At 38.5% G+C, this 19,333-nt stretch overlaps 2 protein-coding genes across 2 annotated transcripts; one reads left to right on the forward strand and one right to left on the reverse strand.

Moving 5' to 3' along the window:
* The first annotated feature begins 104 nt into the window (after window positions 1–104).
* LOC149717910 (uncharacterized) lies at window positions 105–4,228 on the forward strand. The gene is made up of 5 exons (XM_089841410.1): window positions 105–554; window positions 1,915–2,912; window positions 2,988–3,277; window positions 3,350–3,868; window positions 3,939–4,228. The coding sequence occupies exons 1-5, from the start codon at window positions 432–434 to the stop codon at window positions 4,190–4,192; spliced, it is 2,184 nt and encodes a 727-aa protein (XP_089697536.1). The 5' UTR covers window positions 105–431; the 3' UTR covers window positions 4,193–4,228.
* Vps13B (vacuolar protein sorting 13B) lies at window positions 4,208–19,304 on the reverse strand. The gene is made up of 37 exons (XM_089841347.1): window positions 18,816–19,304; window positions 17,934–18,735; window positions 17,271–17,467; window positions 17,000–17,188; window positions 16,699–16,933; window positions 16,449–16,631; window positions 16,205–16,386; window positions 15,963–16,124; window positions 15,615–15,900; window positions 15,429–15,545; window positions 15,073–15,360; window positions 14,835–15,010; window positions 14,548–14,764; window positions 13,854–14,475; window positions 11,906–13,782; window positions 11,697–11,837; window positions 11,044–11,624; window positions 10,836–10,974; window positions 10,599–10,783; window positions 10,354–10,529; window positions 9,995–10,277; window positions 9,816–9,929; window positions 9,637–9,747; window positions 9,406–9,573; window positions 9,187–9,339; window positions 8,848–9,129; window positions 8,334–8,785; window positions 8,179–8,275; window positions 7,786–8,121; window positions 7,597–7,725; window positions 7,127–7,532; window positions 6,751–7,069; window positions 5,342–6,681; window positions 5,088–5,276; window positions 4,804–5,015; window positions 4,600–4,740; window positions 4,208–4,545 (listed from the first exon to the last, which is right to left on the reverse strand). Exons 1-37 carry the CDS (start codon window positions 18,900–18,902, stop codon window positions 4,321–4,323), a joined length of 11,799 nt encoding a protein of 3,932 aa, XP_089697473.1. The 5' UTR covers window positions 18,903–19,304; the 3' UTR covers window positions 4,208–4,320.
* Window positions 19,305–19,333: the final 29 nt, after the last annotated feature.

The raw sequence follows: 19,333 nt of genomic DNA on the forward strand, positions 1-19,333 counted from the left end.
AGATTTCTTAGCGGCAGAAGAAAAAAGCTTAGAATTCTGACGTAATTGCTCAAGAATTCTTACAATTTTGACGGGGGGGGGCGGTTACGACAGCAGCGACGCATAACGGCAGAAAGTCGAAGTTCAAGCGCACGCTTGCAATCGGAGACGGTTGACAATAAAAATGTTAATAGTTAATGGTGAATCAATTTCATTTTGTACGTAAATTGTGAAAATAAGATTAGCTTTGAAAACATTCGTCAATATTATCGGATTTAAAATGGATTAATTAGAGACCCAAGAGTAAATGGTCTACCGAACTTCGTAAATCATTCATTGTCTTCTTAAGCCTTGGCTAAAAGTTTCCGGGTCCCGCCGACGGCTCGGGACTCGGCCTCGCCGGGTGTGCCGTGCCCGGTCGTCGCACGTGCAGAAATTTTACTACTTTCCAAATGTCATCTCAGATGAACATGGCCAAATTTTGTACTCATTGTGCGAAGAAAGGAGAAACCAGGAAATTAAAACCTTATCTCATCAATTTTGACGAAGCTGTACTTCTCTGCGTCAATGAGGAGGTATGATATATCATTTCTTACATTCCAATATTAATTGTTTCTACTATGGCTATTGTAAATCGGAGCTGTCAGTGGATAATTACATTAGTTTAGATAGTTTTCTCTAAAGGGGCTAAAGAAAATTCCACCCCCCCTCAGTGTTGTCAGGTCCTTTGGGAGCTAAGTTCGTCAAGTACTGATTCAAACTGAACAGTTGCCCTAGGGGCTTTCACCAGCCTCATCAATGATCTGGTAACACTGGGGGAGGGCGAAAAACCCCTTTAGCGATAGCTATGCGATATGGTATTTTATAGTTTCTAGTACCCTTTGTTATGGTTATAGTTACTGTATAGTTTTCAGACTAGGAGGATTGATACCATTTACACTAGGTGTCGAGGCTACTTGGTATTGCACTTAGTCCACCAACTAGATTGACCTCCTGGTGTAAATAGTATCAATCCTCCTTGTCTGAATACTATGTATCGTAATTACGAATTTAAATTATTTGCTGTTATGTGTTTATGCATTATGGTTTAAGCACCTTATGGTTAAATCACCCTAAATAACATTATGATTTAAGCACGCTAAATAATAATATGGTTTAATTGCTCTGAATAACATTGTGGTTCAAGTACTTTAAATAACAATATACTCTAAACATAGTTCCCTATTGCGTGGAACTCTTTGTTTCTGTTATTTTAAAAGGGTTCCAACATGAACTATATACAATATACATACCCTCCATAGTGTATCACTTACTATTATTATGTTATTTATGGTAGTCTCACTTACTGCTATTATGGTACTTATAGTAGTGGCTCTCTTATTGGTATTATGTTACTTATATTAGTGTATCACTTATTTTTTATTATGCTACTTATATTAGTGTGACACTTATTGTTATTATGCTACTTATATTAGTGTATCACTTATTGGTATTATGTTATTTATGGTAGCGTATCACTATCGTTATTATATTATTTAACACTGCAGTTGCGTCGAAGTCTTTTAAGTATGTCCCCTTTCCAACGATACTAAAAAGTACTTGGGGTCGCAGCAAACGGGGCCGAGTAATTACGAAAAATGGTTTTTTAGATGCCATTTAGAGGCATTTTGGAACCCTATTTAAACCCTGTAGTTGGTTTCTCTGGATGATATGAAATTACTATTGGACTAGAAACAATTTTCTCTTTCGCAGCTGCGCTTTGATTGCATATTTTACTTATTTCACAGCATTATCTTAACCCATTTTTGCTTTTATCCCAATTGCAAAGTTGCTTGACGTTTTATGGCTTCTGTAGATTTTAAATGTTTGGTCATTACTCGCGTCTCATTTTTTTTTTGAAGATGTTTATTTTGAATTTCAATGTGTTTGAAATAGTGCAATATTCTGCAATCAGAGGAGGGATTCCTCATTGTTAATGTACAACAAATAGCTTTCAAACCAAAAGGAAAACGGAAAAAGTTAAAAGACAGTGTCACTGTGAAACAAAGTGTAAATACGGTTGAACCTAAAAATCAAATTGATCTCGTGGAAAAGACAGTTGACAAGGAACTAGACGATATATTATCAGGGTTAACCCTTGTTGGTGAAAATGCGACTCTAGATTCCGAAGATCTGTCATTTTTCGGATTTGGCGATGACCAATTGCCAAAATCGACCATACAACCCGCGGAAAATATTCCTTCTGATAGTGTTAAGTTATTTGACTACGATAGTATTGAACCGCCGATTACCTATTGTCAACCTGTTGAAAAAACACCCGAAGAATGTAAAAAATCCAAAAACATTGAAGTTTTAGACTTTGAAAATGCCAAATTATCAGGAAATACTACAGAACCGGTCGAAAAACACCTTGCATCTAACAATGCAATCCACGAAGAGACTTTAAAAAGTGGAGATGCTGACCCATTGAGGCCGAATGATGTCCAGTTACCTAAACAATTGATAAACCCTGTTGAAAAATCGACAAACGAATGTTGCTTTAAATATCCATTTTGGAGAAATGAAAAGAACCTTTGCTGGTTACACGCTATAATGTGCGTGATAGTTCATAACAATGGCATTCGAAACTATGTCTTTGGTTCAATGCGCGAATCGTTTTTGAACAAATTAATTCTGGGCTTTGACGAATGCGTGGCCTTGCTTAACAGCGAAGGTACGAATCCGGAACTTATAAGCGAAACTTTACGATCATTAAGAGACCAACTTTTCACTTTGTTAAAACCTAAAATGAAGCAGAAACTCGGAGATCTTGACAATCCTTGGTTCGTATTATGGGCGTTAGTTTCCATGGACAAAACCCTTTCGTCTCTCTTTGATTTTAAACATCGCTGGGAAACAATTTGCGAAAAATGTGGCTTTAAGAAAGTCGAGCGGTAAAATATTCTTAATATTCCGCGTATATTCATTCTTCTAGGCTATAATGGTATTTACTAACGCCTATTTTACAGGAAACGAAAAACTTTACAGACATTTACAAATGTGTCCGGATCATTTTCGTTACCAGATAGAGCGTCAATGTATGTTAGTTGCTCGAAATGTGGTAAAGAAATGCAGAGTCGGTATCTCAAATTTGTTGAGTTTCCATCGGTCTTAGCCTTACAATTTGAGCAAGGGCTTTCCCTTCAAAATATCGCCAGTTATGATTTTACCACTAAAGACGCCACTTACAAGGTGTCCGCCATAATACAGTACAAAAAGTGTCCTAACCATTTCGTAACGTGGATCAGAGATACTTCTAGTAAGATAGTGGACTGACTACTTTAGATAGATTTATTTATTATCTAATCTATTTCTATATTTTAATGAATAGGTGAAAAATTACTTCGCTGCGATGATTTGAACTCTGACCCAGTTAGTTTTGAGAAAGGCAGTTTTGAAGTTGAAGGTTCGGAAGTGCACGTAATGTTTTGGGATAAAACACAACCTAATATAAGAAACGAAGACAAAGTTCGGCAATGTAGTGATAGTTTAACATCATCTATGCCTTCGGAAGACATCATCAACGCCTCTTCAATTATTAAGGATAGTCGGTTTGAAGAGAATTTATTCGTGAAAAACTGGGATTGCAATTCATCATTATATTCAGATCATTCTAACTCAACCGCCCCATTCGAATCGCGAGCAACTACACCCGATAGTTTAATCGATTCCCTCATTACGAAACCTAGTCAAAAAAGAAATGCGCAGAAAAGACGGCCGAAGAAGACGAATACAGGTACAGATAGTGATAATACAAATACAACAAATACGCGCAAAAGGCCACGTCCCGCTACATCTTCAGTTAGTGACATATCTAATCCATCTGATGGTGATTTAAGTATCGTTTCGGGTAAGTTATCGAGCTTTGCCATTTAATTTATAAGAAATCAAGAGCGTATTTAATTTTAATTTATTTGCAGTGTTAAAAAACAGCAAATATCCTGGGTATGATGGATATAAACCCAAAAAGATCTCGTCAATCTCTAAAGAGGTAACTTCGACAAATCGAAAGAGAAAAAGGCCAAACGTTGCCGCTGGTACGAAAAAACCAGACAATTCCATGGCGAAAAACGTTGAAAACTCGCACTCAAACTTACCATCAATGCATAATCGGGAATTAGTCAAAGAATCCATTTCAAACTTACTTAATGACACAGACATATTCGCCATTTAAATCAATGGTACAAAATAAACCTTCATCTTTGTTTAATTCAAGTAATTTAAATAATTCTTACAATTCATCATCAACATCAAATTCCACAAGAAAAATATACAATTTAGGCCTAAATATTATAGACTAGCTTAGGGATAACGTTTCCCCATAGCTTTGAACTGCTCAATTTGAAAAATGGTTAGAAAATAATCCCTTAATTTAGGATAGACGCAAAATTGGTAAGCATCGCGCCAAATGACCCCAGTATCGTATATTTGGCCTCCAGGGTCGCGTTGCTCCGTAATTGCGTGTCCGAGTTCTGATGATATCTTATTGACGTAATCGGCTACGCGATCGTTTGTTTCCTTATCAACCTAAGCACGCCAGTAATTAATCTTAAGATAAAATTTTCCAAATGCGCAACTTACCTCCGGCATGACGCTTTCTTGTATTGGTTTCAGAGTGATAAAAATTAGGCTGTTGTCAGTTGGACATGATAAGCAATCAATTTCCGTTAACGCGAATGTTTGTTCTTGCTTATCCTCCTCTTTGTTGACAACGCAAAGAACCTATAAAAGAATTAAGGTTAAATAGTGGGGAAACTTACGTCAAATCAGACTTTGTATAATTACTTGAGGCGTCAAAACCAAAACATCCGATACTCTATGCCCCATTGATGTCACGTGAGTCGCTTCCAAGAAAAATAGAGCTTCCTTACTTAGAGAACTATGCAACAACTTTCTGGAATACTTAAGATGCGTATTAGCAAAAGCGGCCAAGTTGGAATTGATGGGAAGATATCGAGGATTTGGTTGAATTTGCCAACCAACTCCTTGCAGTAATCCTAATAATTTGATAGGTTAAGTACTTCAAAGATTTCAGAAAGAGTATGATTATTACTAGTTAACATTCGAACCTTGTCCAGTTTGGGAAATAAATTCCGCAGCGCCTCCAATAGGTTTAACTACCATTCCCACAAGTCCTTTACCAGTCCCTCCAACAATTCCCGTCGCCGCTCTGAAAAGATACGTGGCCCCACTTGACGATGATACTTTTTCAGAGATAACCGCTTGCAGTGGTTGGTCAATTAGACCCGCCACCGCCCCTGATTATTCAAAGAGAAGAAATTCAATCAATATAGTAGTCTTTGTAAACAATTGTTGAACATACCCAGTACACTTATTCCAAATCCACTCAATCCTTGCAAAATTCCGCTGGTTAATCCATCCACACTTTGACGTCTCATTAGCTTCTGCCTTTTTAAGTGTTCCTCATCCAATGATAGCTTATCCATGTTTCTCGAAATGCTACTAGCCATGTTAGTAACGGAGGTGACGGTTCCCGACGATATTTGTCTCAAGAATGAAATGGTTCCGTGTGACATTCCCGCCAGAAAAGCCCAAGGACCTTGTAGTATTCCTCTGTATGGCAACAAGACCATGTCCGAAACACCCATGCTCAAGGCACGGGCCAATCCCGCTGGGTTTCCCAATAAATCCAATGATCCAACGACCCATCCCGCTCGCAGCAAAGCTCCCGTCAAATAATGTACGGTTAAACGTTGCCCCAATTCGTAGCTGGTTGTGAAGAGGTACTTATTTTGAAACGTTTTGAAACTCAAGGGAGAGTGATCTATCGCCAGGAATAGTTTCAAAGAGGCGTGTAAGCTAAGCAAAACTGTCATTGGTTTGACTTCCAATTGGACAATTGGTAGTGGTTGGGAAAGGGCCTCGCATAGAGTCAAGATTGTTTTTGGAATCTTGTTTCCATTTGAAATCATCGCGTTAGGTGTTGCGTAAAAGTGAAGGAACTCGGTTTTGGCTAACAGTTGAATCATTTGGTAATACAAGGTGTCTTCTAGGTATAAGGCCACGGGTTTTACATCAATGGTCAACTTTTCTATCACGACCGTCGTTTCAGTTTCGTGTTTCGAATGAATCCGCGCTAAAGCTACGTGTATGGTAACGAAAGACGATTCGGTGCATTTGGCGATGTAACTCAGTGTAGATATATCCTTTGGCGTCGAAAGAACGACTGGTTTTTGGTTTTCGGGAACCAAAAGTACATTGAAATCGTAATCGCTGTTGGAATCGGAACCGTGCGCGAGTTGGTTGTCAATTTGTATACTTCCCACGCATAAAGTGATGTCTTGTTTCGATACGCTGTAGCTCGAAATTCGACTGGGGGATATTTCCGACGGTCTTTGTAACAAGCACAATCTATCGACTGAAATTCTCAATAATTCTCTCGATTGCTGAGGGGAAGACACGTCATCGCATATTATGCCGCAAAAATGATTGGCTAAGAGCGAGACGAAAACCACAGCTTGTTTCTTCGCTAAAGTGGGTTTTGGAAGCTCAATATTGAAGGCTTGTTTAGGGGAAGATGGTAACTCGATCTTAGAAGATTCTTTACTCAACTTTGGAATTGGTTTCACGTCGGACATTTGTCGAACTGGTTTACACGGACTACCGATTCGGCTTCTTATTTCCTTGGCCGAAACTTCAATTCTATAGATATTAAACATTACGCAAAACGTAATAGTTTCGCTTAGCGTCGCGATGAATGATAATACGAACCTATTAACCGACTCCAAAAAGACGTGCATCGTATGTCCAACCTTTTCTTTGTGCACTCTGACATCACCAACATCGGGTATGTGCGCGAAATGATCAACTTCCTCCGTGATATCAATCGGGGAACACCACGCTAGGGATTTTTCTTTACTCCTCTTAGATTCTCGCATTTCCGATTGCGTTTTACTCAAATGCAGAGTCGGTAGTTTATTTGGCATAGAGGGAAAGGAACCGTTGATTTGAGGGAAAGTGTAAAATGCCACCTCTCCAGATTCGATTTTAGGTGGTGGATAAAATTCGGAGGTTTCCTCCAAAACTTTAACTGTGATAAAGTTAGTTCGGCTTCTAACCCAAAGTATTTACTAAAGAATATAATTACCTTCTCCAACTGCGAACGTATCCAAACTTTGACCATAATTTAGAGAAGTGTTTGTATAATTATGAAGACAGAGAAAAGGGCTCAAGTCATTTCTAACAACGATGTAAAGAGAGTCCGATTTCCAATGGAAGCTTAAAATAAAAGGAAGCGAAAGTCCTTGTCCACTTGACAAAGACACTGTTCTTCTGAAACTGGACACTTGTTTCAAAGAAGAGATCAAAATAGGGCTACTGAAGACATTTTTGTTGGTGGCTGAGCTATTTTCGTTAATCGAAAATGATAAGCAGTAGTTATAGTTTATGTTCGTGTCCAATGGACTGGCGCAGTCCCATAGTAATATTGATGACAAAGTGTCTTGCTTGGGTGCGAGATCTTGAGAGATTTCGTCGCTGTTGCGTACCGGAACCTAAATAAAATTGTCAACTAAGATGGCGTGTCCCGCCAGAACATTAATTGTTAGTTATTCTTACAGAATTAGGACTAATGAAGGATATTAGGTTCAAATGTTTAGTCGAGCAATTTGAAATGTAGACGTGTGGTCTAATAGAGATTATGTATACTTTTTCTCTAACTTGAATATCAACCAGCAATGTGCAAACCTAAATATAACAAATACTTAGCACGTATCCTCGATACACGATGTCACGTGTCGACGTTACTTTTTTAAGGAACGTAATCCATATTGAAATTGGCGTGACGCTTTTCGGTAACAAAATTAAATCTTGTCCGCCTTTCGTTTCTTCCTCATCTTCATTAAGGGCTTCGACAATTCTCATACTTCGCGAGTAGAAAATTTGAGCGTCTATTTCCAAGCCGATTGTGAAAGGATGTTGTAAAAGTGGAGGGGTTAAAACACTGTCTTTCGCTAAAAACCATTCGTGTCCCGATGGATCTTTAAGAAATAGATCCGTTTTTGATCTATTCACCAATAAAGCCCACGGTTTAATGTCTACTAAGACAGTGTTGATTTTTGGCCATGGTTTATAGAAGCTGACCTGCGAAACAATTAAAGAGTTGAAGAATTATTATTATTACAAGTACGAGGTACTTACGTTCAAAACTGTGTTGGGCACTTCAGTGGCGTTTAGTGTTAGCGTTGGAGGTTCGTATTGACAGAGAACGTTTCTTCGTAGCAGTTTCTTCAGGTCACTGTTGAGTTCGTGATAATAGAGGACCGTGTAAAACGTTCCAACACAAATTGACTTACCATTCTTTCTCGTGGTCGTCGTAAGGCCAGACGTAAGGTTCAATCGGCAACCAATTAAAACAGACATCTTCTAGAGGTTCGCTTTTACTCTCCTCAATTTCTCCTTCATCATTTTCGGGATCGGATAGTTCGATAGCCGGACTGGACGTCTCCATTCCCGCGGCCAATTGAAACAAAAGATGGGCACCATTGCCGCTTGGTTTCTCAGTTGAGCTGTTGTCCAAAATAAGACTAGAAGAGATTAGGTAATCTTTACCTCGGCCACTAATTTCGATAATTTCTTTCACGGGTAATTCCGCGTTTGATTTCTCAATGTGCACCAAAACGGGAGTTGAAAGGTGGTTCCTAAGAACGTATAATGGAGCCAGGACAACGTAGTATATAGTAACGTAAGGCAATATTTCTTGGCTAAGTATATGACACCAGATCTTGACGGTTTTATGACCAGGGATCTATAAGTGAATTAAGTTACAATCGAAATAATTGGGACACACGCGCACTTATATCGTTGTACCTCAATTATTTGGTGTTTTTTCGCTTTCTTGCCCATTAGTGGAATATATTCCGACCATGGCGCGTCAACTACTTGTTGCCTAATCTGGACATTTGCCGTTGGATTTCCGTTGGAATGTAACAAAAACGCGGGAAGGGTCGATAACGCGGCTAAGTCAGAAGGTGACTGGGGTAAACGACATTCGGAAGCTAGTGGCGATGCCGTTGTGCGTTGATTAAATAGTCGGACGTCGAAAGGGAAATCTAACCTATTAGTCACGAAGATCTGACCAGTTACAATCACCTGGAAAGCTAACTTCGTTAATAATTTTGCGTTTAAAAAGTACTTATATATTGTTACCTGCTTCTGTACATTATTTATCTTCTGAATCCTCAAAACTAAAGTCAAACTCTGACCTTTACATTCCATGACCCTAACTTTAACACCTTCGGTGTCAATGCTAAAAGGTTCGCACCATTTCCAGTGCATACTTTCGAGACAAACTCTTAGCATCTGACGAAGATATTTATAGAACATTTAGGGTACAATTTAATAATTTTGTTTACAAGCTTGAATTACTTGTTGGGCTTTATGGGTACGCCAACTATACGCGTGAAGTTGGTTACTGGTTAGCAATATTGATTCTTCAGTTCCAACCTGTCCAAATCTTATATTTTCTTGCGTATTGTTACAAACTACGTAATAATTGGGAATAATTTGCTTGCAACTCTGTTTTTGCCAGTTACTCTAATTGAATATAAAATATAACGTTCAGAAATAGCGCGACAGAACTATCAAAATCTTTCGTACATTTAAAACTTGAGTCCAAGCTTGCGCCGCAATATTTAGCGTGTGAATTGCACTTTGCCCAATTCGAACGTAACACGGATGGATATTTAGTTCAGTTTCAATTACATCGCGCTACAAAGCGTAGTAAACGTATCAGTTTTGTAAGAGCTAATTCATTTGCATTAGACTGAGCTTAAAACCTTTTTGTGATGATTTGTAAATATAATTTGACCGTGAATATCAACCGGATCAATTAAAGGTTGCAAAGTCAAATTTCTGTAGTCTACCAACTGACAACCGAAACTACAACTTGCCTTCAAAAGAAACCACCGTGTGTTGAAACTATTCTAGTAAAACACTCAGCGCAAGCTGTACTTACCTCGGTAACCTTTTTATTTGACCAATTACTAAAAGTTAACTTTCCACTGTCCAAATTAACCACCATAAATTCCTGATCAGGGGCAAGTTGTTCGTCTAATTCGTAAGGGAATAGCGAATCTGGGACGCTCCCGTTTTTGAAGTGATTACAGAATGTAAATTGAGCCATATCCATATCGAGGGATATTTTTAAGGTCGGGATATAATAGGGGTCAAATAGGGAATCTACTCGCATGCAAGCTGCCAAGACGTTTGGTAGGATTGGAAGATTTTCCGTCTCGGGGCTAAGGAAAATTTAATTCCAGTAAAATTCCTCAACTGTACACTTACCACTTTCATGTAAGTACGTATCTAACTTACTCGTCGCATTTTAGGGTAACCCTCCATATATCTGTGCAAGCAATTTCGTGAACCGTATCAGGGGCAACAAAGGGCAATTCTAAACTCTGCGAACAACTTTCGACTAATTTAAAATGCTGGTAGTTTAGGAAAGTTTGTTTTTGGTAATCGTAATATTGAAGGCTGCAGTCGATTTCCTATAGCGTAATATTAATTATTGACCCAGTGTTACTAATTACTAATGAATAGTTAAGGGTTTCATATACTTCTTCGAATCCTGATTGGTCCTCGTACTGAGGATCTTCCAATGGTTTTAAAGGCACTGGGTATACATCTACTTTAGTTATTACGCGTGGTTGGGAGTAACACCACGTCATTGTACCCTGTTTTTCGGTGCTTGGATCTTTACCAAATACAACCTCACCCGGTTCGGGTAGTTGCCCGTAACCATCTAAATAATTATTAGTTTAATCTTGCTGTACAAAGGGATTGACATAACTTACCCCAATCATGGACAAATTTGAAAGAACCGTTTCTAATATCATCATTAGTCTTTAGACAAACGGAATCTTTCCTTTTGGAAGCAGGAATAGGAGCGGGTTGACGCTCTGCTTCAGTTTCCGCATCTTTACCAGGGACAGTCTAAAATACGGGTTAGTTAAAGTTAGTTTAATGTAGGCCTAGTTAAACATTCTCAAATTATATATTTACGTCGTTAAAGGTCATCCAAAAATTTATAAATGATTTTAAGGCTGTTAATTGCTTTGGGGCAATCGTGACGAAAAGTGGTCCCGAATGAATGTTTATTCTCGAAATCGGGTTACAAAATTCCATCTCGTTCCAACTCGGCCATGAAATTTTGTACGCCATTGTTAATGTATGGGGTCCGATTATATGCCGGCTTTGACAACTACCGCTGTTAATTTTTAACTGAAAGTCCATTATTTTAAAGTCGCTGTTCCAATGTTTCCCCGCTTTATCCATAACAACTTCGCTCTTATTCTCAAAACTGCTAACTGAAAACGCGAATTGTTCCAACAAGCTGGGCGGACCATCCGCGATAAGGGCTATTTGAATTGTAGATACATTGACGCGTTTTACTATTCGCATGACGCTTTTAACACTATCTTCCGGTTGAACAGTCGCCCCTGTTTTATCTTCAACCGGTTCGGTTTCAAAGTTAGCGGTACTAAAAAGACTCTTAGCGCTATGAGTCACCGCGTTTAGTTGGTCCCATCTGTTTAGACTAAAATGTAATAGGGTCGGACGTTCTATGCTTAAACTTATTTCAGCTGTAAGAAAATTAAGGTTAAACGAGAGGTTATAGTGACGGGCTTTGCTAGTGGGAACGGAGCTTGGCTTACCTGGATTTAGAACGAAATCTTTTATAGTTATGGTTACAAGGGGCGGTGGTATCCCCGTTTTGGGGTTAGTGTCCCCTGGTTTTGTTTCTAACCACGGAACGGGGAAGTGGCTTGGTAATGGGCAATAGACGGGGCCCGAAACTAAATGATCAAAGAAGGTAATGTGAAGAAGGATTTTGTACTAATTATCCTTCATTCGTACAACGTACCATCAATGAAATAATTGTGTCTTCCACTTTTAACGCTTAAATCAAAGCAGGATACTTGAAGTTTTTGGCTAGCAGCGTGCCACGATATAAATGTGTGCGGTTGAGAAAATACCATGTATAAAAACGGATGAATTCTAGCGGAAGTATTGCTTGATATTTCCGCATTTTCCGAAGTACCCGGTTCAGTTTCAATCTGAAATTTTTGATGACAACTGGAACTCGAATCGTTTGAGCCTTCGTATCCATCTTCGGAACTATCCGCGATAGTTGTGGTAGACTTTTTGCGTTTTCTGGTACTCGAAGATTGTATTAGTCGCTCGGGGCTCGATTCATTTGATGGTGGTATGTCCGGTTTGAAGTTTTTCTTATTGCATCTAGGTGGTTTCTTCCGTTTTATATTCGAAAGCCTATCTTCTTGCAAAGGTGATAGTTGCTGGTGAAGGGCTTTATTCGACCCGCATTTATTTCTTCGATGGACTTTCCTCTTGTTGACGCACATTACCTTCATTTTACGCGTCAAATCCGACTCGTTAAGAAAAACCATTACAGCGACTTTATTCGCGGTTAATAAGATCTCTACGGGAACCTGCTTATCAGAATTTTCCGTATCAGTCATCAAGGACCCAGTCAAAACGGAGGCGAAAGCCAAATCGGCAACTTCGCTTTCAATACCACTATCTTTGGTAGTTGGCGCGTTAACCTTACTAGATTTAGTTGCCGATTGCGTCGCGTTTAGATTATCCCCGAAATAACCGCTTCCTTTACTTAAATTATCTTTTATTATGTCGGAAATCAATGCCATTTGTTGGAAACTGAAGTAAATATTGACGTCGGTGACGGCGTTCAACTCCAACGAGTGTCCGCATACCTGTACGTCTTGTATGGCGGTATTTTTATTAGCGACGCAAATTATTGCGGGTGCGGCCACGACTCTTAAGTCAAAGGCCATTATTATAGGTTGAAGCGTTACCGCCTGGTCTTCGTCCCCTTCGGCTAAGGCAATACCTCGCTTATTCCATTCGACGGCCGGATTTTGCCCCAAAATCAGGTTTGACGCGCCTGTATTCATTGACAACGGTACATTACGCGATATTTTACTACGTTCCCTTATTTCTTTCCATGACGCGCCGGTTAGACTAATCTTTCTTAAGTCCAATTGGTACTGACGGTCTTCGACTAGAGAACCCGGAACCCCTAATGTCCCCGCTTTCTCAGCGGCTTTATAAAAGGTGTCGTTCAACAATATTCTCGGTAAGGTATTCTCGGCTTGAGGTGACAAAACAATTTTTCCAATTTGCACGATACTCGTATCAATAGGACGAGTGGAAATGTCTTCCGTCGTGCTTGGGAGGAAAACTCTCATTCCACCCATTTGAAGGTAAACCAGGGGTAGATTTTGAACGTTAAGTTGATAGGTTAGACTATTGCCTTTTTGAAAATCGCCAGTGTTTGAGTAAGATACGAGGAAAGAGTTATTTGAAAGTGTTTTGACGGGAGACAGAATATCAGTCACGGACGAGATCAAAGGTATCCATAGCAACAGATCAAATTGATCCATTTTAACGTCGAATTCGCTTATATATTTTGGTTTATTCTCTAAAACGTGATGGACGCTTTCTTTCGAAGCGTTTTTGGAATCGAACGGTAGATCTTTTAATTTCTTAGCCCAAAATTTCTCCACGCTAGAATTTAATACTCTAGTATACGTTAAAGATAAGAAAGAGGCGTTTTTCTGATTGCCATTTAGATGTTGTTCGGACGAATGTCCGTTATGAGCCAAATGCGAAGGGACACTCGTGTTGCGAGTTATTTTATCACCGACAGATAAAATAACGCCTTCGAATAAACCAGGTTTCCAAACCTCACCTTCCGCGCAACTAAATTTCGGTACAAACTTTGAAATTGCCGCTTGCAATTGTACCCTACTTGCCTTTCAAACAGTACGTACCTTTTTTGATAGCTGTTAATAGCGAAGGTTGTAACTTTAGCCTTCCCCTTTATGAAAACGTCTTGAATATCTAAAGAAGCCGTCACTTCTTCCGCTTCTAGTTTCAGAAGAGTCTCGTTGCCATTTGAAAATAAACTAATACCCACTTTGGGAAGGGTGCATTGCAACCACATAGTTAGTTTAATGGCCGATGCTTGACATTCGTCGATGGCCGAGTGATATTCAGAAACGGGGGACATCAAAGGTTCTTCCTTCCGCGAACCTTCGTGAGGGGCCTCGTAAGTCGTTGGTAAGACGTTCCAATTATGAGTCGCGTTGGAACCATTTTGATTATCCATCGCTCGGGACAACTCCGAGAAAGTACTGATACTCTGATGAGCGCAATTTAAAGCTTGGTCTATGATGTAAGTTACGACGATAATCTGGTCTTTGGCCACTGAAAGATATAGGGATTCCAAGTCCAAATGAATGCAAAAGGACAACTGAGAGACGGCGTCCGTTATGGCTAAGGTTAACGACGCATTAGCTGGCCTTAAAAGATATTGGTAGTTTTTTCCGTCAAGTCCTAATGTAGATACGTAAAAGTTGAGGAACTTTAAACTCCATGGAAATTTCACTAGATCTGATAGAAATGAAGTTTTATATAGGACAAGTATTGGTACGCGTTGCCATACCAGAAGTAAATAGCCCATACCATCGGGATTCTCTACCACATAAGGAATATCTGGTTCAAAAAGTGACACACTTCCGTGACTAGCTATCTTTAATCTCGGTGTATTTATTATTAAGGCCGAGACTTGGACAGATTTAACATATCGCATCCAATGGCTTAAAATACCTTCATTCAAAGACTCCGGATTTTGAAGCCAAGTTAGAGTCGGGCATAAAATGCACCCGTTTTCTATATCAACCTACGAATAGATACGACGCTGTAGTCAAAGTTGATTGACACTAATTAATATTTTAAGATTTAAAAAGTACTTGAACTGTGGCGCGTTTAAAGATATTGAACCATTTAACTAAGATACTCGAAAACGTTTCTTCTTCCGCCGATTTTTTGGCGTTAATTGGTGCCAAAGTATTGGCGGACACTGTTCTTCCTAAGGAATAGGTACTTGACATTTCGTTGGAATGGGAACTGGCCGCTGAACTCATGGCTATAAATATTTTATTTTTATAAGTCGCTCAGGGTCAAATTACTAAATCCTTATTAATTTACATTGTACTACGGGTTCAGCGGATGGAGCGTCGACAAAAATATCACCCAAAGACATTTCTAACCAGGACAGAATGTCAGGTTCGAAATTTAAAACGAAACCTTGCATTTTGAAGACTAGTATTGTGGGTTCCTGATAACAATCCATTTTTTCTTTCGGTAGTTGACAAATTATCGAAATAAACGGAAGAGGATCAATTTCAAGAGCTACGGAGTTACTGGGTTGGACCGTTGACGAATTGGACAGTAAGCTAATGTCTTCAGGTGCGTTGAATAAGGTAGTTTTAATTTCTATAGACAGATATTGAGAAAATCTTAGCTGACTGACTCGAAAGTTAGATATATATCTTTAGTAAAACCTTCATTATCCAAAGTAACTTTCAACGATGTCAGATATCCCTTATAGGACAATGATGACTGCGTCTCAGTATGATGAAAATTTAACCCCGAAATATTTAGACCTATTAAAGCCCTTCCTAAATAATTGATTTACAATTAATTTATAAAACAATTCTATTAATTGAATTGTGCTTAATAGAACGCACCCCTATTTCCAATGTCAGCCAAGAGGGTAGACACTAAAGAAGTGACGACGGGCGCGTCATGTAACCACGAGTATATTAAACAACCTAAGTACATGGCTCGCGATTTAGTGACTCGAATATTCCATTGATCAAATTCGAAAAATATCTCCGATAAAATGAAGGATTGATGTTTTTTCCAAAATTGCGGGAAAGGGTTAGTTTTTTTGTACGCGGCTAGACTGAATGGTGGAATTATAACGATTGGTAGTTGAGGTTTTGCGTGAAGCAAAACTTCTAGGTTAAATATCTAATGAAGAAATTCGTTTTATTAATTAGTTTCTTTAATGAATTTTCATTAATTAATAGAACCTTGGCGTTGGTATGATTATAACAATGTTGAACCAATTCCCCGGATATATTTTCAACGTTTGAGGATATTCCGTTTAGTCTTTGAGGATAGAAAGCTTCCGATAGCTGAATTTCAATCATAGACGCGCTCAAAAGTAGCGGAATTTTAGGAGAAGCTTCTTTCTATTATAATACATATATTGTTTGTTTTTACTTTTTAGATACAATGATTTCATTTCAACTTTTTCTTATTAATTCTTTACCAATATTTTTCGGCTCTTTTGCTTTTTCAAATGTTTATTTGAAATAGCCAAACAATGATGATCGGCCATTTGTATTCTAATTAGGGGTTGGTGCCATATTACGTGAATATTTCTTATGGGAACAAACTCTCTAAGAGCTTGAATATCTTCTTCGGAATAATTTATCGCTTTAGTAGCGTTGCCTAATATAATTAATCCAAATTATTTTAGGCGTAATTTTATTTTAGAGGTATATTTTTAGCACCTTGTTGCGTGGAAGTATAAGGGGCGTAATCGTGATCCATTCCGCAATTAATTACGTATCGAATTAAATGTATTAAACTGCTAGAAGCGTTGATACACGATTTTCCTATAACTACGCGACAAAGAGATCTTTCGCGCCAGTTACTGGACTCCAAAAATGTTGCGGTAAAGTCCGAACTTTTATCTTAATTGAAGTAAGTACGTTAATTAAAGGAAAAACATGGATTATTTTATATATTTTGATGATATACCCGTCCATTCCGGAGGTATCTCTATATCGTATAGAAAATCAAAGGCGATAGAAGGGTATCTCTCATTCATGACCGCTTCGGTCAAATAATCCAAATGTTTTTCCCATTCAACAATTATATCTTGAGTCGCGTTAGAACAATTTTCAGCTGACAGTGGATCGAATAGTGACGCGGTTAAGAAGCTAAAGGTATGACCATCGCCTGGCATAACACCCGATTGAAAATAGACCTTGTCCTATAGTATCGAGGAGATTAATTTTAGAAATGACGCGTTGCAATCTGGCATTAATTTAAGCAGTACATTTTCTTGCGTTTGGCATCCCCCACAAATGCAAGTATCCATATTTGTCACTTCAGCCGCCGTAATTCCTAACTGAGAATTTACAAATCTATTCCCCTGTAAGGTAAGGCATATTGACGTCCCATAGAGTCTTGATAAAGCGATACTATGGAAAGCTAATTTGGTTGGTTGAGTTGCCGTTTCGCTTCTCTAAAAGTTTATTATAATTTAATTTAAATTAAATTAACGAGAAAAAAACCTAGTTTTTGATTTCAGTTTTGTTTCTCTTTACTTTGAAAACTAGACTAGTTCTTTCAATTAAAAGTCTGAATTGAAAGATATGAGACGCTAACGATCTTTGGTAATTTCCCTCCTCCCCTTCTTCACCGTTTTCATCCCAAACCGGCAAGATTTGTGGGACGTACGACCAAGCCCATGATCCCCACCCAGATTGAGACATCTCACCCTCATACTCATCTTCTCCTCTTACTGTAAAACAAACGTAAATATTTAGCTTACCTCAAAAGAGAAATATAATTTTTACAGGGTTCATATTTGGATAAAGAATGCGCGCGAAGAAATTTGTATTCACGCTACAGGATAGGCAACTCCCTATCTCCGACAGCAGCTCATTCTTATTTCTTATTCGGTTTTCAGCACACACAAACCTAGGTCTGTATGTAACGTAGGCTTGGTCGTGCTGACAAGAGACGAAGAAGAAATATCAATGTTCACGATCTAAAATCTCGAGATTTAAACCCTGAAAATGAATATTTCATTCGTCTCTTGTCAGCACGCTCAAAGATACAGGCCTAGCTTCGCGCGTGGTGACAACCAAAGCTGGAACAATAAGCTGCCATCGGAGATAGGGAGTTGCCTATCCTATAGCGTGAAAACAAATTCCGTGGCGCGCATTCTTTATCCATGGTTCTTAAACCATGTAAATTTTATATACATTTCTCATCCTTATCGTTTGTAGTTGAATTTGAGGCTTTATGTTCAGTATTAATTTCTCCCGAAATTAACGCCAGGCAAAGTTGAATCAACCTGAAGAGCATTGGAAGTTGTTGATCCGTTATGGAAAAGTCCAATTGTTCGCAAAATACACTGACGCGAGTCGTAGTCACTAATTTCGAATGGGGATTTTCATACACACTGTGTAATCTACACCAAGCTGAACAACGGAATAATAAAGGATCCTGATAAACTTCGATGATACCGCTAGCGTTTCTCTTGTCCAAACACATGGTTAAGTCTAGCATATTAATCACTCTTCTCAGAACTGGATTTTGAGCGTTTAATTCGGTAAAAGCTCTTTCCCAGCTGTTATTTACATTGTACATTTCGGCCGATTTAATGTTGAGCGATAATACAATGTCATCCTCGACGTATTTTAATATCAAATTATTACAGACGATAGAAATATTACTAAGAATCCGATTTATGAAACCTTGAACATATCCAGGAGGAGCTTCGGGGGTTTCTGATTTTCGCTTACGTTTTAAAACGATTTCTTGGGTAAGTTTCTGGTTTTTCGTACCATCGGAATCGCTGTCCCCTTTCAAAGTTAGTACACATTCTATCGTTTCTATGGTTATCACAATTGGTTCGGACCCGAGTTTGGTCCAAGGAACGTGAATTCTAAGCTCGTGGATGTGTCCATTAGTAAAGGTAAATGGTAATCTAAATTCATCCTCTAAAACGTCGAGTCTTAGGTCTAAATTCGTAAAAACGGCGTCACCACCCCATAGAGAAAGCTAGAATTAAAATTAAATAGCAATGTTTTGTTTTCCAAAACGGTCTTTGAAGCTTGTAACGGTAGAATTTTCAAACTTACTTGAAAATCTTCGGATTTTAAGTTCTTAATATATTTGTCAACGTATCCCAGAAGTAACGGAGTTATGTATGACTCCAACTTAAACATTTTCAGTTTAATTTATTAACTTAAACATAATTTGAAGCCAGAATAAATGACACGGTGTCACTAAAAATGTAAACAAACGGTGAGCGGCGACTGTAGTATAATTTGGCCTTTAAAATCATACTGCGTTTCCCCCTAGGGGTGCTATATTATTGGCTTAAAAACAAATTACGTAATTTAATTATCCTATCATACTATTTTTGACAGGTGCCGTCATAAATTCGTTTTGAAAATGTCACGCGTAGCCGGTCACTTGGATAACCATTAGCCCATGTTAATTTAGTGTCTGATACTTTGAAATTATAACAAAAGTGCGTAGGCCTGAGGAATATCAAATGTAAGTATCATTAACTTATTAACTAGCAAATGCTAAGTTTTCCAAAGTGCATCATCAATTTGACGCTAAGCCTTGGTAATAATAAAAACCGTAGACG

Source organism: Phalangium opilio, unplaced genomic scaffold (assembly GCF_054372755.1).
Source record: "Phalangium opilio isolate 3A_F unplaced genomic scaffold, DU_Popi_V2 ptg000003l_1, whole genome shotgun sequence".
NCBI lineage: Eukaryota > Metazoa > Arthropoda > Arachnida > Opiliones > Phalangiidae > Phalangium > Phalangium opilio.

Coding starts and splice junctions, on each gene's coding strand:
- LOC149717910 (XM_089841410.1), top strand. CDS start 432: ATGTCATCTCAGATGAACATGGCCAAATTTTGTACTCATTGTGCGAAG. Junction 555..1,914: donor TTCTCTGCGTCAATGAGGAG/GTATGATATATC, acceptor TGTTTGAAATAG/TGCAATATTCTGCAATCAGA. Junction 3,869..3,938: donor TGATTTAAGTATCGTTTCGG/GTAAGTTATCGA, acceptor ATTTATTTGCAG/TGTTAAAAAACAGCAAATAT.
- Vps13B (XM_089841347.1), bottom strand. CDS start 18,902: ATGTTTAAGTTGGAGTCATACATAACTCCGTTACTTCTGGGATACGTT. Junction 10,975..11,043: donor TTTGGATGACCTTTAACGAC/GTAAATATATAA, acceptor CCCGTATTTTAG/ACTGTCCCTGGTAAAGATGC. Junction 8,786..8,847: donor AAAAACACCAAATAATTGAG/GTACAACGATAT, acceptor ATTCACTTATAG/ATCCCTGGTCATAAAACCGT.